The 26,151-nt window shown below is 51.6% G+C and overlaps 1 protein-coding gene across 1 annotated transcript; it reads left to right on the top strand.

The window, feature by feature from the left end:
- Window positions 1-328: 328 nt before the first annotated feature.
- On the top strand, window positions 329-7,757 carry LOC121405130. The gene is made up of 2 exons (XM_041595738.1): window positions 329-367; window positions 6,773-7,757. Exon 2 carries the CDS (start codon window positions 6,792-6,794, stop codon window positions 7,719-7,721), a length of 930 nt encoding a protein of 309 aa, XP_041451672.1. The 5' UTR covers window positions 329-367; window positions 6,773-6,791; the 3' UTR covers window positions 7,722-7,757.
- Window positions 7,758-26,151: the final 18,394 nt, after the last annotated feature.

The following is a 26,151-nucleotide window of genomic DNA, read 5'->3' as shown; positions in this document are numbered from 1 at the left end:
AATGATCCTTGCAGTTACAGCTGGACGCGACGGACAGGTTCGCTCAGCAACTGTGAAGACGACCACTGGAGTTCTCAACAGCCCAACTTGTATGCTGGCAAAGCTAGATGTATTGTGAATCACAAGCGGGTTTGATTCACGGTGGTGGGGATGTTGTGAAGAATCTCATTATTATTATTATTTGTATTTTTAATATTTACTAATTAGTCAAAATCCTGAATACCATTATTGTTAACATAATTAATGTAAGAGAAAAATGGTCACACTGCCAATAAGAGAAAAATGGCCACACTAAGTATGATCGATAGTCAGTCGAGAGCGTAAAAGAAAACGAAGCGTATGTAAGCAGAGTAGTGGACATTTTTTGGTATTAACATTGAATATATTCCTAGGAAATAAAACACACATATAACCACGGCATTCAAGGTTGTAGTTTTATACGCATAACGCTAAGGAACCAACAATACCTATAAACACATATATATTTATTGCCATATATTCATACATTTATTCCCATAGTTGGCCGCAATATATCGCCCGCCAACTATATACAAAACAGAACTCCATACAAAAAATACCACTCCCCGTAGAAAAATACCGCACTCCATACTACACACATACTCCGCGCAAGTGCCGTATTTAATATAAAATTCGTGATTTCGGGCAATTCGTGTATTCCAACGACTTTTATCGATCGCTACCACAATTCCAACCTGTTCCACTTTCCAAATAAATTGCTCGCGACCAAGGCACGGCGCACTAATAGTAATTATTTGGCAATTTCCACTGCCAATTGGCAAATTGGTGTTTCGGTCCTTTGTTGTTGTTTTTTTTGTTCCGTGCATCAGAGGTGGCGCAATCCAAAAATATCGGTATCGTAACCGAGTCTTGCGTTCGACCGAAAATAAATTAATAAAAAATAAAAATACAATTTCCAAACAAACACACCGACACCACAAGAAATAAATTAAACGATCCACGATTTCTTATTTAAACCGTTTCGTCCTCCTTTTTCCGATATTTTCTGTTTTCCTTCGGTATTTCTCCCGATAGTTCTCCAGCGCCCACTCCGCAGTCATATTCTTGACTGTAGCTTCCGGTAACGCTTACGGCGACTAGGTTTATCTGCACTTTGTCGATCCAAACCGACATCAAGAGAAAACTATCGCCCATTCCAATCAACTATCGAGGATATAAATGCCATTCCGTCCGCCGTTCATTCGCAAATAACCCAGTTCTGATCACGACTGCGTCAAAGAGGTAAACGGAGGAGCCCGCACTAACAATATTTGCAAAATATTGCCAAAATCAGTGTAGCCGGTCCTCTCCTCGGCTCAGCGCAATATAAGTCACTCATTGTTTGAGAAATTTCACTTCACCGTGATCTCAAACAATCCGAGTCGACCCGACTATTGTTTTCCAACAAGCTCGAGGCCTTTTTCCTGACAGCCTTCCATAAGTGGGTTATATTTGTTTTCTGGCGTCTTTCTGTTGGAATTCCACTCAGATCAGTCTTCTGTCCCTCCAGGACTTCCAAATCCGATTTTCTGTGCGTGTGTGAGTTCGGAATATGCCAACAGGTCACAAGGACGGCAACCAGCTTCTGCCTGTGACCTCTTCCAACCGGCTACGCACCTCGTCCGCCTCTGGAACTACGCCGACTCAGAAAATCAAGGCACCCCTCACTCCGAGAGCAGCCAGTAGCAGCCCTGCGGCAAGGACCAAATCGGTTTTGTTCCCGTCTCCTGTCACTCTTAAGGTTCCAGCTGTGACCAAACAAGATCCGAAGGGCTCCTTCGTCAACAGCCCCGTCAGCTCTCGCCACTGTATCACAATGGCTCAATCCGCCACCTCAGTCGCTCGGACCAGATTGGTCGCCGCTATTGGCCGATTGATGCACCTGGCAGAGCGCATCACCGCCGCCCCATCCGCCTCTCTGTCCGAGGTCCGTCGTGGCCAAATCCTCAGCATGTGGACGGACGTCGAGGCCGAATATAAGGCCTGCTCCGCGGTGATGACGGACGAGGAGCCAGAAATCCAAGTGGACATCCGTGACACATACGGCGAATTCTATGGGGTATTTGAGCAGTGTCTCAGTGACCTCAATGCCCAACTGGCTACATCCACAGTCCTTCCTCCTTCACAGCCAGCCCAACAGGGCGGCTGTCGACTGCCTCCCGTCAACATTGAGGCATTCTCCGAGGACTACGTCCACTGGCCCACATTCAGGGATTTGTTCACTGCGGTCGTGATCAACAATCCTAGATTGTCTCCGGTAGAGAGGCTGTATTACCTCACCGAGAAGACCCGGGGCGATCCGAAGGCCATCGTAGAGAAATCCCCCCTCACTAATGACGGTTTCGAGTCCGCATGGTTGGCTCTCCGCAGCCGATACGAAAATAATCGGCTTCTGGTGACCAACCAAATCAACATCCTCCTTTTTTTGCCCCGCGTAACATCCGAATGCAGTCGTGCCTTGAAGGATCTTCAAAGTACGATGCAAGGAGTTCTAAATGCGCTAGCAGTCTCCAACGTCTGCACGGACAACTGGGATAGTCTGCTTGTCACCATTTGCGCTTCCAAATTGCCGAAGTTGAGCCGGGCGTTGTGGGAATCGTCCGTAACGGACAAAAAAGAGGTACCGCCCTGGACGGAAATCGACTCCTTCCTCACTCAGCGCTATCTGACTCTCGAGGCTATTGAGAGCGACCCTTCCACCTCCCGAGGGGCTCCGAATCCGCCTCCCTCCAAGGGCGTCCAAAATCCACCCACCTCTCGCAACCACTCCAATCCATTCCGTTCGCAAGGCAGTCCGACGCCAAACAAGGTTCACTCGTTCAATACCCAAGTGAGTCCGAAGAAGCGAACGTGTGACCTCTGTTCCAAAGAGAATCACCCGATTTGAGTTTGTCCCCGCTTTCTCAACATGTCCGTTGATGCACGTTCCAGCTGCATTAAGAAAAAGCAGCTGTGCTTAAATTGCTTCGCAAGAGGTCATCTGCTTCGCGACTGCTCCAGCAGCCACAATTGTTCCACTTGTGGGGCCAGGCATCACACGCTTCTGCATCGTGCCGCTCCTTCATCCAACGTAGCGGCTTCGACTTCCGCCCAAGCCCCCAGCTCATCCGAACCTCAGCAAAACGTACAGAGCTTTTTCGCCTCCAGCACAAGTACCGTTCTTCTGGGCACGGCACTCATTAATATTTGTCACCTGGGGACCAATTTCCGTGCCCGCGCACTGATTAACTCAGGCTCCGAGGCGACGTTCATCACTGAACGTCTCTTTAACATTATTAAGCCACCGTTCGAAGCCATACAGGCTCAAGTCGCAGGTTTAAACCAAACCGTAGCGGCTAAGGCGCAAAGGCGCTGTCACTTCATGATCGGGGCCGCCTCCAGGCCTGGCCTAAAAATCGAGACCATGGCATATGTTCTGCCTCAATTAGCAGGTAACCTTCCCTCGTATCCGATACCGCAGCACTTTTTGGACAAGCTTCCAAATCTCCCGCTGGCAGACCCCTCCTTCCACCGAAGCTCGCAGATTGATGTGCTTTTAGGCGCTGACATCCTCCCTTCTATCCTGTTGAGCGGCTTCCGGTCTGACATTTGCGGCTCGCTGCTAGGACAAGAGACCATCTTCGGATGGGTCCTATCCGGTCCGGTATCAGCTGACTCGACTCGGACGGTTTCCGCCTTCACCACGAAGCTCTCGTTAGATTCGGACGTCCGACTCGAGAAGCTTCTCACCAAATTCTGGGAGGTGGAGGACCTTCCGGGGAAACCGACGAGTGAGTCAGATTCGGTGTGCGAGGAAAACTTCCGCAAGACCACTAAACGAGCCCCCAATGGGAAGTATATTGTTACTCTCCCTTTCAAGTGTCCAGAAAATGTCGATCTAGGACACTCCAGGTGCGCGGCACAGACCCAGTTCCTTAAAAACGAGCAGCGTCTGCAGCGGAATTTGCCGCTCAAAGAGCTGTACGACGCCGTTATCCAGGAATATTTTGAGCTAGGCCACATGACTGCGGTTACACCCAGTCATGACTCCGGCCATTACTACCTTCCACATCACGCCGTGTTTAAACCCGACAGCACCACAACCAAACTGCGCGTGGTCTTCAACGCCTCCAGCCCGTCTTCCAACGGGAAAAGCCTCAACGACACATTGCATTCGGGGCCAGTCCTTCAGTCTGACTTGACTATGCAAATCCTGAGGTGGCGAGTCTTCCGCTATGTCTTCAATGCCGACATCAGCAAGATGTACCGCCAGATCCTAGTGTCTTCCCAACACACGCCCTATCAGCGAATACTCTTTCGCGACCGTACTGGAAACGTGTGTGACTACGAGCTGACTTCCTAGAGCTTGACGAAAGTAGCATCGCTAAGACATTGGGGATCCGATGGCAAGCCAGTGCCGATGAATTCTTCTTTGCTCCTCCCGAAGTACTTCAGCGGGAGTCCTGCACGAAGCGCAATGTGCTATCGCAGATTGCGCAGCTGTTCGATCCAGCGGGATGGCTTGCCCCCTTTGTCATCCAAGCCAAAATGTTCATGCAGGAAATTTGGCTAAGAGAGTTAGGGTGGGATGACGTCCTCCCTAGCGATCTATCTCACACCTGGGAGACGTTCCTGAAGAGTTTTCCGGCCATCCAGGATATCCGCATTCCGCGGTGGTTGCACGTTTGTCCAATGGCCAAGGTGCAGATACATGGCTTCTGCGACGCGTCTCAACGTGCCTATGGGGCAGCGATTTACATCCGAGTTGAGCGACCGCAGGGCATTGTCTGTGCCCTTCTCACAGCTAAAACCCGCGTGGCCCCCGTGACACCGGGACACCAGCCAAGTATCCTTCTGGACCGATTCCACGATTGTGTTGGCCTGGCTGAACCGACCTGCATGCGATTGGACCACTTTCGTGGGCAATCGAGTAGCCAAAGTCACTAGATGTTGGCCCAGCGAGCGATGGAGCCACGTCCGATCCGAGGACAATCCGGCCGACCTGGCCAGTCGAGGGCTAGGACCCTCTGACCTGGTTGGAAGTGATATGTGGTGGCATGGCCCTGCTTGGTTGCGTAGTCCAAAATCAGAGTGGCCATGTCCGCGGGACTCAGTCCTTGAGACTGACCTGGAGAAGCGAGTCGCCAAGGTGCACCATGCCACCAGCAGCGCCTCCGACATCCTAAGCCGTTTTTCCGACCTCGGGCGCGCTCTGCGCGTGATCGCCTACGTTCGGCGGTTCACTCAGCGAATTAAAGGGCAGACGACCCATGTCTCCAAGGAGCTGAACGGAAATGAGGTCGCTGCTGCTCTCCAGGCGGTCACACTGACAACCCAACGCTTCCATTATGCTGGGGAGCATCGGGGCCTGCTAAACAAACAGCCACTCCCTACTACGAGTTCTCTTCTGAATCTTAATCCGTTCCTTGACCAGAACGGAGTCATGCGGGCATGTGGCCGAGTCCAAGCCTCGGCGTCCATGTCCTACAACGAACGGCATCCAATCCTGTTGCCACCCGCATGTCTCCTGGTTCGCCTGCTGGTTCGATTCACCCATCATATATCGCTACATGGTGGGAACCAGCTGGTCATTCGCCTTATCCGGGCAACATACTGGATCCCTCGACTACGTCACATAGTGAGGGCAGTGATTCATTCTTGTAAGGTCTGCGTCCTCCATCGTAAACGACTCCAAACCCAACTAATGGGTGACCTTCCTGCATCACGAGTCACATTCTCCAGACCGTTCACATACACCGGAGTTGACTTCGCCGGCCCCTTCGACGTTAAAAACTTCACAGGTCGCGCCTGTCGCATCTCAAAGGGGTATGTGTGCGTGTTCGTCTCCTTTTCCACGAAGGCCATCCACTTAGAGGCCACGTCCGACTTATCCACCGACACCTTCCTAGCCGCCTTCGCTCGTTTCGTTGCGAGACGAGGGTGTCCTCATGAAGTTCAATCCGACAACGGAAGGAATTTTGTCGGCGCGTCCCGCTCTCGGGCTGTGGATCTTCTCGAGGCACTTCGCACTCGGACTTCTGCGGTGTACAGCCAGCAGGGGCTATCGTGGCGGTTTATCCCTCCCGGAGCCCCACATATGGGGGGCTTGTGGGAAGCAGGTGTGAAGAGCTTCAAGGCTCTGTTCCAAAGGTCGATGTGTACGTCCAAATACAAATTAGAGGAGTTAACTCGTGACCAATCTCTCCTATGTCTGAGGATCCAACGGATCCGTTGGCCTTGAGCCCAGGCCATTTCCTGATTGGTGGTCCGCTACTATCCGTGGCAGAGCCAGAAATACAAGCGAGCGCCTCCTTCATCCTAAACCGCTGGCAACATCTCAAGGCTCTCAACCAGCAATTCTGTTCGCGCTGGAAGACAGAGTACCTGCGAGAGTTGCACAAGCGCAACAAATGGCAGCATCTGACAAGAGACCTCGAGGTTGGAGACCTCGTGGTGATCAAGGAGGAGAACATCCCCGCTCAGGAATGGCGTCTCGGCCGTGTGCAGAACGCGTATCCTGGAGCCGATGATAAGGTCCGTGTGGTAGACCTACTCACGGCCCGCGGCCTTATCAAGAGACCGATCACGAAGGTGGTTCTGCTGCCTATGGAATCGGATGTCCTGTCCACCTACTCGCGCGGAGGCTCCGATTCATAAGCCTTCGTCCTTTGTTCTGTTTAAATCCAACGTAGTTATCCGTACCCGTATCCGTATCCGTATGCCAACCCATGCCAGCTGTTTACTAATGCTCCGGTGATTCCTTTCTTCATCCTAGTTTTTTCCAGAAGGCAGCTATGGCCCCTCAAACCTCATCACGTTCCCGATCCAGCCGCAGGTCGGATCGCTCACGGGCACGAGGAAAGACTTCCTTCCAGTGTCGAGTGTGTCCCGGAGTTCACCCGCTGAGGAACTGCCGGAAGTTTATCCGGTTGAGCGTCGAGAAGAGGCTCCGAGCCGTACTCCTGCATCGGCATTGCTCGAACTGCCTGGCTCACGAGCACTCGGGCAAGGACTGCCGCAGTGGAGACCTATGTAAGGTGTGCTCCCGGAACCACCACACTCTGCTCCACCTGCCCGGGTCTCGGCGCCCTACTGGCTCCTCTTCGGCTCCGTCGACTTCACCTCCGTCTCGGCGTCCTGCTGGCTCCTCTTCGGCTCCGTCGACGTCACCTAAGTCTTCCCGCGCCAACCCACGCCCTCGTCTTCCGGTCAGCCGCCCTGTCGTTGGAAATCCGGTCCCGACAGCAAACTCCTTGCTCCAGCACCAGAGCATCAACGTCCTCCCGACGGCGATGGTGGTCCTCGCAGGCACTCAGGTGATGAGTGCGCTGATCGACCCCTGCACGCCGGTCAGCTGCATCGACGCCGAGGTGGCTAGGGAGCTGAAATTGCCCACTACCTGCATCGGGGACGAGCGGGTGTGCACAGCCATGATCCGGGCGAAGATAGGAGATTTTAAAGTGGAGGCAGTCTTCAAAATCGAGCCCCGTCTGCGCGTCCGTACGCCGATCCGTCAACTGAGCGACACCGTCCGTGCTCGTTTCGACGACTTGAGGTTGGCCAACGAGCAATTCCACAAGCCGACGACCATCTCGCTCGTCTTGGGTGCGGACTTGTATCCCAGGGTCATCCAACCTGGGTTCCTCGCCCGCGCAGACGGCCTTCCCGTGGCGCAAAGCACGGTGTTTGGGTGGATCGTGTCTGGTGCATGCACGCAGACTTAAAAAAAAATCTTTGCATTCCTGCAAGGGGGGGGAGAATGTTCAGAGTGAGGATGGCGCTGGCGGGGCAACCGCTTTGTGGGCATTCCAGCCACACATCGCTGTTAGCGTTCCAGCTACACAAGCGGTCGCCCTCGCTCTCGCCCTCGTACTTAAGAGCATTTTTCCCCCCGGCGACGCGCTCTCGCGCGCATATTCACCACGTTTGCGCTCCCGCCCACGCTCACGCTCACGTTCCCGCTCTCGCGTCCGACAGCCCTCGGCAGCTTGAGCGCCACCGATCTCAATTCAATGCGCTTCTTCACCCACAAGCAAACGGTTTTGCACGCGAGACATATATATGTACATTACTTAAGCCTACGAATCAACCTGAAATATATACTGAAGAAACTTGGACCTGCCTCTTGTATTTATCTGTGGGAATTCATCTGTGGAACCCCGAAAGCCCCTTCGCTCAATCACGGCTATGATTAACATATGCCACTTGGGCACCAGTCTTAAAGCACGTGCATTGATCGATTCTGGATCGGAAGCAACGTTCATCTCCGAACGTCTGTTCAGAATTATCAAGCTTCCTTTCCAACCAATTCAGGTTCAAGTAACGGGCTTGAGCCAAGCAATTTCAGCCAGGCCTCAGAAGATATGCCACTTCCAAATAGGCTCACCATCAAAACCGAGGATCCACATAGAAACCTCGGCCTACGTACTCCCAAATGTGGCAGGCACCTTACCCTCGTACCCAGTTCCTCAAGGTTTTGTAAAGGACCTGCCAAACATTCCTCTTGCTGACCCTTCTTTCTATAAGAGCTCGCAGATAGATGTGCTCTTAGGTGCAGATATCCTTCCATCAATTTTACTAGGCGGCTCCCAACCCAACATTTGCGGCTCGTTACTCGGTCAGGAGACCATATTTGGATGGATCCTCACAGGACCAGTAGCTGAGTCAACTCGCCCCTCAATTTCTTCCTTTGCTACAAGGGTAAAGGTCAGCACAGAACAGCGTTTAGAAAAACTTCTAACGAAGTTTTGGGAGGTGGAGGATCTTCCAGCCGTGATGGCAGAAGAGTCTTCTGATTCCGTCTGTGAAGACAATTTCATTCAAGCTACTCGTAGAGATTCAAGTGGCAGATATATGGTTTCATTACCCTTTCGAAATCCTGAGTGTGTCGACTTAGGCCATTCAAGATCAATCGCGCTGGCTCAGTTCCTCAAAAATGAAGGCCGTTTACAACGGAACCCACCTTTAAAAGAGCAGTACGACAGTGTCCTCCAGGAGTATGTAGACTTAGGTCACATGCGACGAGTACCTCCAAGCAATGACTCTGAGAACTTCTATCTGCCCCATCATTCTGTCCTTAAACCAGACAGCACCACTACAAAGTTACGGGTAGTATTTAACGCCTCCAGTCCATCTTCAAATGGCAAGAGTCTTAACGACATCCTACATCCAGGACCGGGTTTCCAATCAGATCTGACCATTCAGATACTGAAATGGCGTTTCTTCCAATTCGTTTTTAATGCTGACATCACAAAGATGTATAGGCAAATCACCCTCGAGCCAACGCAGACAAGGTTCCAAATAATCCTTTTCCGGAACAAAGAGGGCGAGCTCGGGGACTATGAGCTTACAACTGTCACTTTCGGTGTGAATTGCGCACCGTACTTAGCTATTCGCGTGCTCAAGAAACTTGCTCAAGATGAGCGGGAGATATACCCACTGGCAAGCGACATCATATCCGATTCCATGTATGTTGACGATGTGCTTGCTGGCGCGCACACAGAGCAGACGGCCATTGCAGCGATCAAAGAGCTTCGCTCCGCTCTAGATAGTGCCGGGTTTCCGTTGAGGAAGTGGACTTCTAACTCGAAGCAAGTCCTTCAGGACATTCCTACGGACCATTTACTGTGCGCCGATTTCCTTGAAATGGAGGATTCCAGCTCTGCAAAAACATTAGGTATCCGGTGGCAGGCTCAGAGTGACGAATTCTTTTTTAAACCATCCGAGGTAGACCTAGGTTCCTCATACACGAAAAGGGAGGTCCTATCCCAAATATTGAAATTATTCGACCCAGCGGGATGGCTGGCTCCGTTTGTAGTCCGAGCGAAAATCTTTATGCAGGAAATCTGGCTTAAAGAGCTCGGATGGGATGACTCTCTGCCAACAGACCTCCTCCAAAAGTGGCGAGACTTTCTTCTCAGCTATCCCGCTCTCCGCGAGATTCAGATACCAAGGTGGGTACAGTATCACCCCAGGGAAAAACTGCAGTTCCACGGGTTCTGTGATGCATCCCAACGTGCTTTTGGTGCCGCAATCTACGTTCGTGTAGAACGTGACCGAGAGGTCTCTGTCCATCTACTCACAGCGAAAATCAGGGTAGCTCCTGTGAAGACCGTGTCCTTACCTCGTTTGGAACTATGCGGGGCGGTACTTCTTGCTGAGCTGTCCTCGTCGCTCCTTCCTCAACTGTCCATTGATAGCTACGAGTGCTTTTATTGGACAGACTCCACCATCGTGTTAGCTTGGCTGAACAAGCCACCATGCAAATGGACAACGTTTGTGGCTAACCGAGTGACTAAGATCACGCAGTCCGTCAGCCCGGGGAAATGGTCTCACGTAAGATCGGAGCACAATCCGGCTGACTTAGCGAGCAGAGGGGTTTCCGCCCAAGATCTGGCTAGCAGCGATCTATGGTGGCACGGGCCAGAATGGTTGCAGTTGAGCCCAGACCAATGGCCCATCCCAGTCGAACCTCTGCAAGAGACAGACGTATAACAACGTCCTGTCAAGTGTAACCTGTCTCAGTCACCACCAGATTCCAATTTTCTAGCCCGCTTCTCAGAGTTCGGAAAGGCCCCGAGAGTCCTGTCCTATGTTTTTAGATTCCTCAAGCGTTGTCAGACGCCGGACACCCAATTTCCAGACGAGCTCAGTAGCAACGAGCTATCCGATACACAAGAGCGGATGACCATCCATACTCAGCGCTTAGAATATTCCAACGAATTCCGGCACTTGCTAAATAAGCAACCTCTTCCTACGTCTAGCTGCATCATTAACTTAAATCCATTTATCGACCAACACGGGGTCATAAGAGCATGCGGTCGTGTGAGAACATCGGAGTCCCTAAGCTATGATGAGAAGCACCCGATCATTCTCCCGTATTCAAGCGCATTTACACGTCTCCTCGTTCAGTTCACTCATCGCATCGCACTGCATGGGGGGAACCAATTAGTGATGCGGCTCATCCGAGCCAAATATTGGGTTCCGAAAATACGGACCTTAGTGAAAACAACGATAAACTCCTGTAAGGTCTGTGTGGTCCATCGCAGAAAGTTGCAAACCCAGCTTATGGGATACTTGCCCGAAGAGAGGACAACGTTCTCTAGTCCATTCACTCGTACAGGTGTCGACTTCGCTGGACCATTCGAGATCAAGACGTACGCAGGTCGAGCTTGCCGCATCACCAAAGGGTATGTGTGTGTCTTCGTGTGCTTCAGCACGAAGGCGATCCATTTGGAAGCAACCTCTGATCTCACAACCGAAAAGTTCCTCGCAGCTTTTAATCGGTTCGTAGCAAGGCGAGGTTGCCCTCAGAAAATGTGTTCCGATAATGGGAAGACGTTTGTCGGAGCTGAAAAAGCCCTTTCCCACGATTTCCTGGTCGCCACCAGAGCAAGTGTTCTTGCAGCATATCCGCAGCAGCACCTCACGTGGCGCTTTAACCCTCCAAGCGCACCTCACATGGGCGGCCTGTGGGAAGCGGGTGTGAAAAGTTTCAAGACGCTTTTCTACAAGTCTACCTCAACTTGGAAGTATACTTTCGAAGAACTGTCGACCCTCCTTTCCAAAATCGAAGCGTGCTTGAATTCGCGGCCCATTTCCCCTATGTCAGAAGATCCAACTGACCTTCTAGCCCTAAGTCCAGGCCACTTTTTGATTGGCGGCCCGCTGGTTTCAATTGCGGAGCCAGAAATAAAAGAGAACGCAGAGTCCATCATCAACCGATGGCAGCGTCTAAAGGCCCTTAATCAGCAGTTCTGTTTCCGTTGGAAGGAAGAATATCTGAAAGAGTTGCACAAACGAAATAAGTGGCAACTTCCAACTCGAAACCTCCAAACAGGCGATATGGTTGTCGTAAAGGAAGATAACCTGCAGCTAAGTGAATGGCGCCTAGGAAGGATTGAACGAACCTATCCCGGGGTCGATGGCATGGTCCGCGTGGTCGATGTTTTAACTATCCGTGGGACCATTAAGCGGCCAGTAGCAAAGCTCATCCTTCTTCCTGTAGAGAGCAATGTCCACGTCCAAGTATCCAATTAGCTAATGTGTTGTTTGTTGGCCGGTGCATAAGATCCAACCACTAATCTTCCACATCTTTTCTTTCCAAGCATGACTCCTCGTCGTCGTCCATTAACGCGCAGCCAGCCCAGAGGATCGGACTGTTTTCGCTGTAGGGTCTGCCGTGGAGTCCATGCTCTACGCAAATGCCAGCGGTTCCTCACGCTAAGTGCCGAAAAGCGTTTACGGGCAGTGATCATTAATAAGTACTGCCACAATTGCCTGGCCCACCAACACTCAGGGAGCTCATGCCGAAGCGGCGACACGTGCCGGGTTTGCGGGAAGAACCACCACGCTCTTCTTCACCTAGGGGGATCACAGCGGACTCCACGTCCTAGGGCTCGCTCGACTGGGCCGAAGGCAAGCTCGCCCACAGCGAGATCGCGCTCCAGATCCGCTGCTCCTCCAACGACGCTGACATCGCTCCTTCAGTCCAGGAGCACTAGCGTCCTCCCAACAGCAGTGGTTGTGATCGACACGGGCCTCAAGACGTTCGAGGTGGGCTCTCTAATTGATCCGTGCAGTCCAGTCAGCCGCATCAACGCATCCTTGGCAACGGCCTTCGGGCTTTCCGTCACTCGCGTTGGTGCGGAAGGTGCTTGCACCACCTTCATCCTTTCTAAGGTGAAGAGCGATGTCAGGCTAGAGGTGGTCCTGACGGTGGAGACTCAGCTCCAGATACGAACACCGACGAGACCCTGGGAGACCACGTAAAGGAGCACTTCGCCAACATGGACCTGGCGGATGCTCAATTCCATCGGCCATGTACCATTTCCTTGGTACTAGGAGCCGACGTCTATCCAAAAGTGATTCTGCCAGGAGTGGTCCCAAGCACGGACGGCTTCCCAGTTGCGCAGAACACGGTGTTCGGGTGGACTCTCTCTGGCACTTGCAACACCGTGTGAACAGAGAAATGCGGCCCTTCCCCGTTCCTTTTTTCTTTGCAACTATATTGCAAGGGGGGGAGGATGTTTAAGCCGCAAAGTAGGCACCGATGCAGCCCATAGGCTGCAAGCTCATGCTCCCGAAGCATGAAAGCTTTTGGAGCGGCCTCTTCATTGCGCATTAGATCTAAGCTTAATCATGTGTAGTTTAGTTGAAATCAGACCTTTGAATAAAGAACGACGCGCACGCGCATTATTTTCCGGAAAATTCTGTCATCTTTTTGATTTTGTTTGGGCACCTAAATCCCACGATCCAAAAGAATTGAAGGAAGAGACAAGCAGACAAGGATCTCCCACTACAAACAACCCTTTTAGGTTGGGTAGCTTCAGGTCGGTGTAGCAAGCTTCTGACTGGAGAAGCCGCTTGCTGCGTCGCAACCTACTCACCGGAAGAAGACTCTCTGTCTCAAATGGTCGAAAGACTGTGGGAGATAGATGCAACGCCAGAAGAAAAACATGCTCAAAAAAATTCGGCAGAGCAGCTGGCACGCGAAGAGTTTTTCAAAGCCAGTGTCTGCAATTTACCGACCGGAAGGTTTCAAATACTGTTGCCTTTTAAGACAGACCCAGTATCGTTGGGGTCGTCCTTCGAGGTCGCAAAACGTCGTTTCTTATCGTTAGAGCGACGAACGTTAAGAGAGAGTGAGCTGAGAGACATGCATCTCAGTTTCATGAAAGAATATATCGAGCTCGGCCATATGTCTCCGACAGACAACGCGATTCCGCCAGGACCACATTATTTTATACCTCACCAGTGCGTCCTGAGGCCTGATAGCAGTTCCACCAAGCTTCGAGTCGTTTTTGACGCGTCGAGCAAGACCACAACTGGGTGGTCATTAAACGATTTACTTATGGTGGGACCTACTATTCAGAGGGAATTATTTTTATCACTCGTTCGATTTCGGGTGAATCGGTATGCTTTAACGGCAGACGTTTCGAAAATGTATAGGCAAGTGGATGTGGCCGTAAAAGACCGGAATTTCCAACTCATCGTGTGGCGAGAACATCCCACCGATCAATTGCAAATTTTTCGGTTGAACACAGTTACCTATGGTACTTCCGCAGCAGCTTTCCTTGCCATTCGTTGTTTGCACGAGCTCGGTGTACGCCACAGAGACACTCACAAGAAGGGTTCTGAGGTGATCTGCAGTGATTTTTATGTAGACGACACGCTGACAGGAGCCGATGACGTAGACACGCTGAAGTCGATTTGCGATCAGGTGTCTGAGATTCTAGGCTCCGGAGGGTTTCAGCTTTCGAAATGGTTTTCGAACCATCCAGAACTAATGGATGGAAACAATGAGGAGAAATCTCTATCATTCAATGATGCCGATTCGACCAAAACATTGGGGATGAGGTGGAGTCCAAGAACAGATACGTTCCGGTATCACTTGGAAGATAGCTTCACAAACTTGAATGCGACTAAGCGCACCATTCTGTCAATTAGTGCTCGACTGTTTGATCCGCTTGGGCTACTTAGTCCAATCAGCATAACAGCGAAAATTTTCCTCCAGAAGCTGTGGCAGCTTCAGCTGGATTGGGATGAAGCCATCCCAATGTCACTGCATACAAGCTGGGAGAGGCTAAAGCTAAACTTGTGTGGTCTTGACAAAATAGCCGTGCCTCGGTACGTTATGGCTAGTGGGTGCTCGTCGATTCAAGTGCATGGCTTCGCGGACGCGTCTAGTCAAGCGTATGGGTGCTGCATTTATGTGCGAGCGCTTTTCGAAGGTCAAACGTACGTTCGATTGATCGCTGGGAAAGCAAGAGTAGCTCCCCTAAAAACAAAGACCATCCCGAGGCTCGAATTGTGCGCCGCAGCGTTATTGGCGCAATTTTGGGCCTACGTAAAGCAAGTTTTGGAAAAGTGTCGAATCGAGAGCGTATTTTTCTGGACGGATTCAGAAATAACGCTACATTGGATTAAAACCCAACCGTCGTCACTTGCAGTATTTGTCTCAAATAGAGTAGCCATGATTCAGGAGCTATGTCAGGGCATTACGTGGCGTCATGTCCCATCGCTGTCGAATCCAGCGGACTTGGCGTCTCGCGGATGCGAAGTGCCTGAGCTCCTGGAGTTCATATGGCTAGAAGGTCCGAAATTTGTATGTGAGCCTGAGCATTGTTGGCCAGAGAACCCGCATTTTAACATCCCAGATGATGTGAAGAACTCCGAGGCGAAACGGTCCGCCCAGGTTCTAATTGGCGTTGCGAACTCGTTTTCAAATGAAATATTTTCTCGTTTTTCGTCGTACCCCAAATTAGTTCGAGTTTTTGCGTATGTATACCGATTTGCTAATATCGGCAAGAACAAGGAACGTTACAGGGAGCTAACTGCAAAGGAGTTGCAGTAATCGTCTCTAAAATTGATGGAGCTGGTTCAGCGAAGCGTCTTCTCTGAAGAGTTTAAGAAGCTGAAGAAAGGGCATACGCTGCAACCGAGCCTGCAGATGATGGCCCCTTTTATCCTTTTTTGGAGGAGGGGCGATCGTTTACACTTATCAGGGTCGGAGGAAGGCTGTTGCATGCTCCAGTGCCAATAGAGGCTAAGTTTCCGGTTCTACTTCCCGCCAAGAGTCAATTCGTCGAACTCTATTTAAGGAACCTGCATTTTAAAAATTGTCACGCCAATGCAAAGACATTAGTAAGTTTGCTGAGACAAGAGATTTGGCTAGTAAATGCACGTCTAGAATGCACTCGCATAGTGAGGAGATGCATCCACTGTTTTCGATACAAACCTAAATTGATGGGTCAGATTATGGGGAATCTTCCAGCAGACAGGTTTAGGGAAGGTCGTCCGTTCCTGATTTGCGGGGTAGACTTTTGTGGTCCCATCAACGTCTCGCTTCGGATTCGAGGTCGTCAGCCGCTCAAAATGTACATCGCGGTATTTGTGTGTTTCGCTTCGAAGGCGTCCATTTAGAGCTTGTCCCAGACCTGTCGACTAATTGTTTTTTTTTATCTCTAAAAAGCTTCATCGCAAGACGTGGCGTTCCGCTGAGGATGTATTCCGACAACGGGACAAATTTCGTCGGAGCCCGGAACGAGCTGCAGAGGCTTCAGGAAGCTTTCGAGGAGCAGCAGTCCAGCCTGAGGACGTTCGCGGCGGAGCAAGGGATGGCGGCTTATGGGAGGCGGCCGTCAAGTCGGCAAAGCTCCTGATCGTGCGGCAGGTCGCGGACGCCGCGCTCACCGAGAGCGAGGTGAGGACCGTGTTGGCCGAGGCCGAGGCCATCATGAACTCCAGGCCGCTCACTCCAGCCAGTACGGATCCAAACGACGGAGAAGTGCTTACGCCAGGCCACTTTTTGATCGGCCAGCCCCTTCGTTAGCTGCCGCAAGGGTGCGAGCCAGACGGACGGAGCAACGGTACCACCTTTACCAAGAGGTGGCAACTACTCTCCGAGCTCAAACGACGGTTCTGGCAGGCTTGGTCGAAGGACTACGTCCACAACCTGCTGGGACGCAGCAAATGGCAAACCCCAGAGGCCAACATCGAGGTCGGCGCCATGGTGGTGGTCCACAACGACCATACGCCGCCGCAGCAGTGGATCACCGGCAGGGTCACCAGCGTCGTCGTGGGAGCAGACGGCAAGGTCAGGGTGGCAGAGGTGCGAACAGGAGGGGGCGTGATTAGACGCCCAATCCATAAGCTGGCACTTTTGCCGATACGTTGAAGCCCGACGTGCGGTCGTTCAAGGCGGCCGGAATGTCGTTAAACCATAGAATAATAGTCAATAAGTAGAAAGCAATGAAGTTATGTATGAAATGTAATGTAGTTCGTAAGGTTACGGCATGAAGTCCCGCCACTGTAAATCCAAGCAACATGTAACTATACGCCCGCAGCATAGCCGACAAGCGATGCGTGGGAATAAAGCACTCGTAAATTGAACTTCGTTTCGCACGGTTTATTTTTTGTACGCTTTTTATCGCCGCCCACAGCTATGGTCTGTACTGCTAATTCCCGCGTCTCAAGCCTAAGTAAAGGCATCAAACAAACAAACAAAAATAGTTTCGAATTTTCTACACTGATCTCTCAGCTTTATTTAACGTGGCGGTTCCACAGGAAAGGATTTCAACCACGGTGTTTAATGTGCTTAGTGCAATGCACATGTCACGGTTAATCTGGTACATGCGCCAATTTACGCCCCAGAATAAGAAGCTATAGCAAATACATAGCGACCTATCCTGGTACCAATTCGAAAGTATACTGGTCGGGCATACTTTCCCCCCTTGGTGAGGAACGAAGTGTATCTATCACTTCTTCCGATCTAAGGGTCTCGGCACCCGGTTGAGATCGCAACTCCACGTGGAGCCTAGCGGCTCTTCCCGCGTGAAATTTGGGCTACCACAGCCACCACGATGCTCCCACTAGGGGGCCTACCTCAATAAACAGCCTTGGACCGCTGAACAACCCGTGGTACCGATCTTTAGGGCTCAGTGGACCCTCCCCTTTTAGCCCCGACTGGCTCGGATAGGGTACCCTTGAGGGGGACTCTCCAAGTCCGGGGCTCTCGGCCCGTCTGTCGCCATTGGGTCCATCAGTTGTTGCCATCTGGAGAACGCCTCGCCAGCGTATCTATCCAGCAACTGCATCCTCTCCTGCGAAGCCACCACTTCGGAAACGATCCATTCGCCATCCGTGTGCTGCACTCCAAGTCCATCGAGGTCTCGCAAATCTGCATAGAGTGGACAAACACATAAAACATGTTGCCAATCCTCGCGCTCTGCGCCGCATAGACATGCAGGCGTGTCGCTTCGGCTTCTCTCATGCAGAAATGCATTGAGCGATCCATGGCCAGTCAGCAGGAATCCAGCGCGCAGCGTGAAGCCAAACCTTGGCTCGCTGTAGACGAAGCTTGCGTTCGGGATGAAGCGGTGCGTCACCCGACCTGGGGAGTCACCATCATCCCATCTGCGTTGCCACTCGCTCAGCAGGCATTCCTCTAGTCTAGTCCTCTAGCCATCTTCTGCTTCCAGCTAAGATTTGCCAAATCTTCGCCGTATTGCCAATCGCTCTCCTCCAGCGGGTAGTCACGCTTGAGTTTGAATCTGATTGCCAGGCGTCTGGCGACCAGATCAAACGGGGGGGCTCCAGCAAGTACTTGCAGTGCCATGGTGGACACTGTTCGGCATACCGGTAGGCATCCAATCAGGATAGTCCTTTGGCACGCAAGCAGGTGCCTCCTGGCAACCACTTGCGTCGTCGTCGCGACAGACCAAACCGAGGCACCAAATAGTGCACAGGGCACCATGAGTCCGGCATATATTGTCCGCTTTGCGCGAGGACTGAGACCCCAGTCGAACCGCAGTACGCGAGACAATGCCCCTACGACTCCAGTCAGCCTATCACGCAAGCCCGTGATGTGCGGGAGAAAACTCAACCGCTCACCGACTGTGATGCCAAAGTTCCGATACTCGCGCTTATATGGCAGGATTGCTCCAGCAAACCGTACCAATGGCGGCCGTCTAAGTATGCCCTTGAGCAGCATGATCGCCGTCTTGCTAGTTGAAACGGCAACGCCGACTTCAACTCCCCAAGCGCCTACGATGGACATTAGTTCCTCTCCTTTTCGCTCGAGCTCTGAACGGGCGTTTCCCTCGATGAGGAGGAGCAGGTCGTCGGCATACGCGCTGAGCGCTCCAAGTGGCTCCAAGCGCTGGAGTAACACGTCCATCAAGATGTTCCATATGAATGGACCACTTATGGACCCCTGTGGGCAACCTCTTGTCACCGGAACAGTGGCTACTCCATGCCTGCTGACGATGCTCGCACTCCGGCCGGAGAAGAAGCTTCGCCACAAGCCTGCTTCACGGCAGCCCAGCTCGAGGAGACGACGTAGTGCAGCATCCCACTCGACGTTGTCAAAGGCTCCCTTGAAATCCACGAAGACTCCGAGCACATATTTCGACCGCCTGGCCGAAACAGTGCTCACGACGTGCTTCCAAGCATCCTCCACACAGCGTCCTTGGCGAAATCCAAATTGCCATCTGCAGCCATCCGGTATGGTGTCCTTCAGACGATTCACCATGATTCCCTCAAGCACTTTGCCCAGCACTGGCAACAGACAGATACCCCGATATGAAGCAGGATCCGTCCTGTCCTTATCGGGTCCCTTCAAGAGTGGAACCACCCTAGGGTGTTTCCATTCCTTGGGGAAGTATCCGGTCTCCAGGCAGCGGGAATACAACGCTGTCATGTGCTGAGGGATGGCACGCCACAATGCCTTGCAAATGGCACCTGTGATGCCGTCCATGCCGGGAGAGCGTCTGCTCTTCAACCTGGCGACGCAAGCATCAACCTCGGAAACCTCGAGGGCCGGTGGAGCTTCGGACGTGATGGCAATGTGCGAATTCGACTCCGCAACAGGGAAAAAGTTGCGTAGGGGCACATACGCAGGGTCGCGCCATGTTGCAACCAGCCCACCATCCGTCCGAAGGCATCCAATCTCCGTGCACTTTTTGCGTCCTCGGCAAATCTTGTAGACGTGCCCCCATGGATCATCTCTGTTGTCTCCCACGAAGCGTCGCCAGTTGTCCTCCTTCGCCCTCAGGATGAGCTTCTTGTATTGCGCCGCAGTGCAGCCACTTGGTTGTACAACGGCGATTCGGTGATGTCCTCCGGCAATTCGGATGTCTCCCTTACCACCTCTGCCTCGAACAATCGCCAGCGCGCATTGGAAAGCTTCCAGGACGGCACAGGAGCAATGCTCTCAACTGTGTCGGTAGGATCACGCGTCACCTCAACATGGATCATGTTGTGGTCGCTCGTATCCCATTCCCTCACTTCCCAAGCGTATGTGGCCCACATAGTCGCAGCTTGATTGGCGATTGTTACATCGATGTCGCTGTGGGCGGTTATCGAATGTAAACACCCGACTGGCCTCGTTGAGCACGCCGGCTCGGTTCTCGGTAATCCACTCAGACAGCAGCTCACCCCGTGCATAGTTAGCTTGCCCCCGAACATGCTCGGAGAGTTTGCTAAACCACGCTGGGGATACTGCGTTCGCGTCGAGCCCAAAGATGACGGGAGTGCGGATGGCCAGCAGCAGCACCGCATCTAGGTACCTGAGGTACGTCGCCAAGTCGGTGTTGAATTGGCAATATACCGAGCATAGGATGATTGAGCCAAATCTTCCTTGCACTCTGACGCATACTCCATGTTCGGTGGTAAGGGGGTCTATTGGCGTGCAGATGGCTTCCGGGTTTCCTTCACGAAAGGGGCGGTCCTGGAATACTCGCATTCCCGAAGGAAGGCCAGTAATCCGCCCTGCTCTATCGACTTACGGCTCCTGGACCAGTGCGAACAGATGGCCAGAGTTGCGCATGATGGATCCAAGATCCACCACGGCCGCTCGGCCACGGCCACAATTAGCTTGTATGAAGCTAAACATTTAATGTCTCGCCAATACCGCTGCGTAGATCGGGCATGCCGCTGACAGCATGGAATGTGCTGCCGGGTAGCCCTTGAAGCGGCAGTTTCGGCAGTCCACCGGGTTGGGCACTTCGAAACGTTGTGGCCGCCCTGTCCGCACCGGGGGCACACGTTCTCCTTTAGGCGGCACTGGGACACCTTGTGGTCGAAACCCACACACCTGTGGCAGGCGTAGGTCCTGACCAGGGAACGACAGCGGCATCGGAACCACTTGATATATACGCAATCGCGTAATACCTCCTGTGCCTTCGCAACGACCTCCAGCGTCACGTTGACCGTGGCGCCGTCGGTGACCGACCAGGGTCTGCTGCCCAGGTGAACCGTCTTTTTAAATTCCGCAGCGGACATGGAATCCTCCAGGTTCTTAGTGAAGAGCTCCTCCATGAACTCTTCAGGCGTGATGGACGTGTCGACGTCATACACCACGACCTGAGGCCTGGTCTCCGGGCTCTTCCTCACTTCCAGTCCTGCTTCCTGGAACTTCGCGCTGTCCACTACCTTCCTGAGCTCGCTGACCGAAGGCGTGCGAATGATCGCTCCTCCGCTCTTCAGCTCACGAGCCGCGTGCACTCGGACTCCGAGTTTGGGCACAACGTCCTTCCTCACTCTCTCCACTAGCTGCTTCTCCGTCTCCTCCGGGTTCGTGCTCTTAATAAGAGCCGACCAGGTTTCGCGCGGCCTCGCGATCGGTGGGGCGACAGCGCTCGGTGCCGGCAAGCCTGGGAAGGCTGCCGCATACGCAGCGGTGGGAACAGCGGTGGTGGTGGCAGCGTGGGCAGCGGCAGCGGGCCTCTGTGGAGGCGGCATACGTGCCCTCTCCTCCAGGCGCACCTTGTCCCCAGCCAGAGCCATAACCAGCTCGTCGTACCTATTGGTAGCGACGAAGACTGCCATGGCGGCCTCCGGGGTCATGCCTCCATTGAGGACTGCCTCGCTAACGCTCATCCTAATGGACGATAGCTCCGCAGCAACAGCCGAAAATCCAGCCGCAACAATGCCAGTTGCCTGGCATGTGGCAGCGGTGACGGTAGCGGCGGTGGCAGCAGTGGTGTCAGTGGCAGCGGCAGAGGGTTCTGCAGTGGCTACCACTTCCACAAAGGGGAGCGACGGTGGCGGCGACCTGACGGCTGAGATCGGCAACTCTCCCGTCACCCCAATCCCCAGCCCGATCTTCTTCGCTCCCTTTTTTGCCGCAGTTGACTTCGGCCGACCCCGCCTACGGGCGGGGACACTCGACGACGAGCTCGCTCCAACACTAGCCAGGCTAGCGTCGCTGGCGTCGGCCTCCGTGTCCACCTCCATGCTCTGGCTCCCTCTACCGGTTCTCTCTGACACTAAGCCTTAGCGGAGACACGAACCAAAGTGCAACTATCCAAGCTATCAACCAAGCTTCGAAATAAGCTGGACTTGAAAGCTCCGAAAGCACCAGAGGGAACTTTATACAGGTAAGCTTCGAGCCAAAGCCTCGAACGAAAGCTTCGAACGGAAGCTTCGAACTCGAACCTGTTTACGAGCTATACGCACCTGTTGTCGAGCTAAAGCCGCACGTGGCTTTTGCAGAGCCGAATTAGCAAATTTTTAATTTGCCAATTCCAACACTAGTTGGGTACCAAATTAACGCGTAATTTAATACACAACAGCGCGGAACACTCGCGACAAATATAAACAATTTCCACACGGGAAAAATTCCTCTTTAACGATTGAAAACCGACGGTAAAGCGGGGCGCTTAAAAAACACGTCTGTTTCCAGTAGCAGTCAGAGAGCAACTGGGCGGAGGGGACACTCAACACTGTTCCACGCTCTCTCTTGTGTTCTCCTAGCAACAACAAACGAAATTTCCACGCGCAATTTTGCTTTTCTTTTCCTCGCCGACTCGCCAAACAGCTGACTGCGATTGATAGTGCTGGGTAGTGCACAAATCTACCAGCTGGCACTCGTCGGCTACGACTCCACCGTAGCAGGCTGCAGCTGCCAGGGTGTAAGAAATTTGCAGATCACGCAAAAGCCTTGCATACCCCCAGGCTGAGCGCGAGGCAAATAAGGAAGTGCATACTTCGAGGCTTAACCAGGCAGCACAGGTGGCACGTGGGAAAAGGTCACGGACCCGACCAACCTCCGATCCCCCGCTCAGTCGGTGTCCCGGTCAACGGGACGTCGGGGACCGGGGAGGGGCGGTATATCCCCCATCGTGAAGCCAGGCACCAGGCAGGCAGCAAAAGCTGTCCAGCCTCAAGCAGCGGGGTCTGAAACTCCAGATCAAAATGCAGGTGATTCAACTCAACTTGAATCACTGCAGAGCTGCGCAGGATCTCCTGGCGCAGACGGTGCGCGAACTGGGTTCGGAGGTGGCAATCCTCAGCGAGCCTTATAGGGTGGGCAGCAGCAGCGAATGGGCCACGGACCGCTCTGGCAAAGCGGCCCTGTGGCTCTGCGGAGCGGAGGCGCCACAGATGCGCGACACCAAGTCGGCAGAAGGATTCGTCCGTGCGAGTGTAGGTGGGACCTGGCTATACAGCTGCTACTTGGCGCCTAGTCTCTCGCTGGAAACATTCAGCCGGAGTGCAGCTATCGAAGCTGTAGTGTCGCTTGAAGTAAAGATTTTAGAACCACCGAAATTAAAATTTCCCTAGGCGAATTTTGAAGCTTATGCTAGCGCCCCTAGTGTTCATAATCGGCGGTGCAAGGTCGCAACGATCGGGAGTGAGAGTGTTGTAGCTACCTATTTATGTTAGTTATTGGGCAATGGCGGATGGGGCACTTTCGCTGTTAACAGGTTCTGGTAGGTGAGCCCAGCTACTGTCATGGTCTTTTCTATGCTGGTCCCCACCCGAAGAGGTTACGTCTCTCAGAAAAAAGTTAATTATATAGCGACTATCTAAAACCGAGTTGAGGTGAAATCATATCGTTTTTCGGTTCAATATTTAAAAGAGATCGAAGATAACGAGTTTAAGTAACAAGAGTGCCAATTGCCAAAAAGCGGTAAGTCGGCCAGATTTGGTTTTCAGTATCAATTTTTGGGCAACTTGTAGAACAACCATATATTTTTCTCTATGTGCAATTGCAGAATTGGCACTTAGTGCAATTTTTAAATTCGAATTGCCAAATCCATCGCTGGCTCATTAGCAGCTGACCACCAATTAACTAAGTGAGATCGATTCGCCGACTAAAACCAGCAACAAATCAGCTGGCATGCATACATCTGGTCGGAAATTCGCCGCCTTGTAATATGCGTAACTAAGCAGAGATAAGCGCTCTCTGCAATTTGGAGCCGAATTAGTTGCAATTCGCCCCTCCGAAGACATCGTCGGAACGGAGAAGCTGCGGAATTTAAACCGAAACACGTCGGGGTTAAAAAACATCCTTTTTCGTTTATAATTTATATCCGTTTTCTTTTCGTAAATCTGCCTCTCTAGCCTAATTAGAGCGTGATAATTTATTAGTGCTAGTGCAAAAGCCATACCACCAGAAAGCAAAATCCCAATTGACTGGAAAAAAAAACCCGCAGAGGAGCTTCGTCATAATTGCCATATATGAGTGAGCCGCTAGAAATGGCATAAGTGTAGTGGAATAGTTAAAAATAGTTTTTTTTTGAGAGCGGTAGAAGATGCCGTTTTACATTTTAATCGTCGTTCCCTTTTAATTTTCGTAAGTGTCTCTCTTTTCCCAGCCACTTATTGATAATCGCCATATTAGCAATGAGAGCCGAAATGTAAAGTGCATAGAGCAGAGATAAAAGTTCAATACTGAGAGGGCGTAAAGAAACAACAAAGGGAACAGAAAAAAATTATAACGCAGGCCTATATGCCTTTGGTTTCTCTCCCCCTTCTTGCTTGGTGTGTGCTTTCTTTTGATTTTCTTTGGGTGTTACAGCAATTATAGCCGAGTCGTCGCATCGCATCAATAAAAGCGCTTTTGGAGATGGATGGCACGTAAGTACCATCCTTAGATATTGCTTAGAATGCATACATAAAGGTATAAAAGAGAAGAGAGGGAGAATCCAAGTTTCAGATAAAACGGAACAGTTATTGTACCCCTCACAGTTTTAAAGTAATTATATTTGCAATACAACAAAAGAAAAAGAGCACAGTTTAAGAAGCACTGGAACGTAAAGAGTGCAGTTTGACAGTCTCGATTGGAGACCGGGTTTAATATGAACAATTTTAACCTTTTTGGCGACACTTTTAGATAGGCATGCCAGTTTAATTTCCTCGCTTTTTATTTAGATAACTTTTATTAATTTTTACTAATGTTATGTATAAATTTGTACTCTTTATATTTTTAACTAGTTATATTGCAAACCAGTCATTTTTTTTGGATAGCCGACTTACACATACCCTTTGTCATTATCTGGATATATTCTGAATTCGTATATTGTTGAATTCCGAGATTTTAGAGATTTTGGGTTAGGAAAAATGGAAATCTGTCTTTAATAAATAAGTTTAAATGAATTTTAATATGTTCTAGTTTGTTCGTGTTGTGGGGAGCCATGCCTCGCTGTAGTATGGAGATAGGTTAAGGTGGTGGTTGTTTCAGGGATCATCGGCCACTAATTTGGTCTTGCGGCTAGGATGATCATGGTATGGTGGCAGTCTGCTGTCGTAGCAACATCAATGCAGCATTACAACAACACCTCAGCTGATGCAAGAACATCATGCCGTGCAATACATATCAGTGCAATAAATAGTCAATTTTACTTTGTTTCCCTATCTTTATTTTTGTTCTGTCCAGTCGATCTTGTGTTTTGAGTTAAACCAGCACGCGAATTTTTAATGTAATTATATATGTACCATGCGAGCAGGTAGCACCTTGGTCGCCCACCGGAAGGCCAGCGGGACCGCAGGATCGCTCTCTCGAATGCTGCTAAACACCAGAGGCCATCAGAATCACGTGCTCGTTCCGGACCATCTCGGACGAAGCAGCGCTGGTCATCGCCGGGCAAATCCCTCTCGGTGAGCTGATACGGGAGAGGAAGGACATACACGACGCCACTCACGACAGAGAAGCGGCTCACACCGTGGCCGAGCTGAAGGTTGCCGCCAGGAGGAGCAGCTTGGAGAATTGGCAGGCAAGGTGGGACAGCTCACAAAAAGGGCGCTGGACGCACACCCTCATCCTGCGCATAGCGTGCTGGGTGGAGCGGAAGCACGGGCAGGTAGACTTCTACCTCACCCAGGCTCTGAGCGGGCACGGCTGTTTCCGCAGCTATCTCAAGCGCTTCGGCCAGGAGACGGAGCAGCCAAGAGTTTGGGAAGCGGCCCAAGAGAAGGTCCCTGGAGAGAAGGCGGAAGGAACGGACGGAGTAGGTGTCCTCGCGGCGGCAAAGCAATGCCTTGCGGCAGTACCACTCGACGCACGACCCCTACCCCCCATCAGCCCCCTGTCTGTCACACCTTACTGTTATTGTTATTTGTTACTAGGTGTAAGCCACGCTAAAGTTTAAAGTTAAAAATATATGAATACAAAAAAAAATACAACAATAATCACACACTCCGTGTGCGCAATATTGTTTTACATACCTACTGTACATGTGCACGCATACAAAGGAAGTTTTCTTCGTAGTATGTTTCGAATCAGTTCAGAGCCAAGCGAACGAATCTTGCTGATATTGATTCGCAGTGCTCGGATTCGGTTTTTTAGGAATTCGAATCTTTCTGAAGGCATGATTCGTAATGATCGAATGAATCATGTGGATTCGTGCAGGGCTCTAATATATATAT

This window comes from Drosophila obscura, unplaced genomic scaffold (assembly GCF_018151105.1).
Source record: "Drosophila obscura isolate BZ-5 IFL unplaced genomic scaffold, ASM1815110v1 contig_75, whole genome shotgun sequence".
NCBI classification, from domain to species: domain Eukaryota; kingdom Metazoa; phylum Arthropoda; class Insecta; order Diptera; family Drosophilidae; genus Drosophila; species Drosophila obscura.
Note: the sequence above shows the minus strand (reverse complement) of the source record. Positions and strands in the feature narration are given on the sequence as shown.

Bases quoted from the DNA above. Each gene is read 5' to 3' on its own strand.
- LOC121405130 (XM_041595738.1), top strand. From the start codon at position 6,792: ATGGCCCCTCAAACCTCATCACGTTCCCGATCCAGCCGCAGGTCGGAT.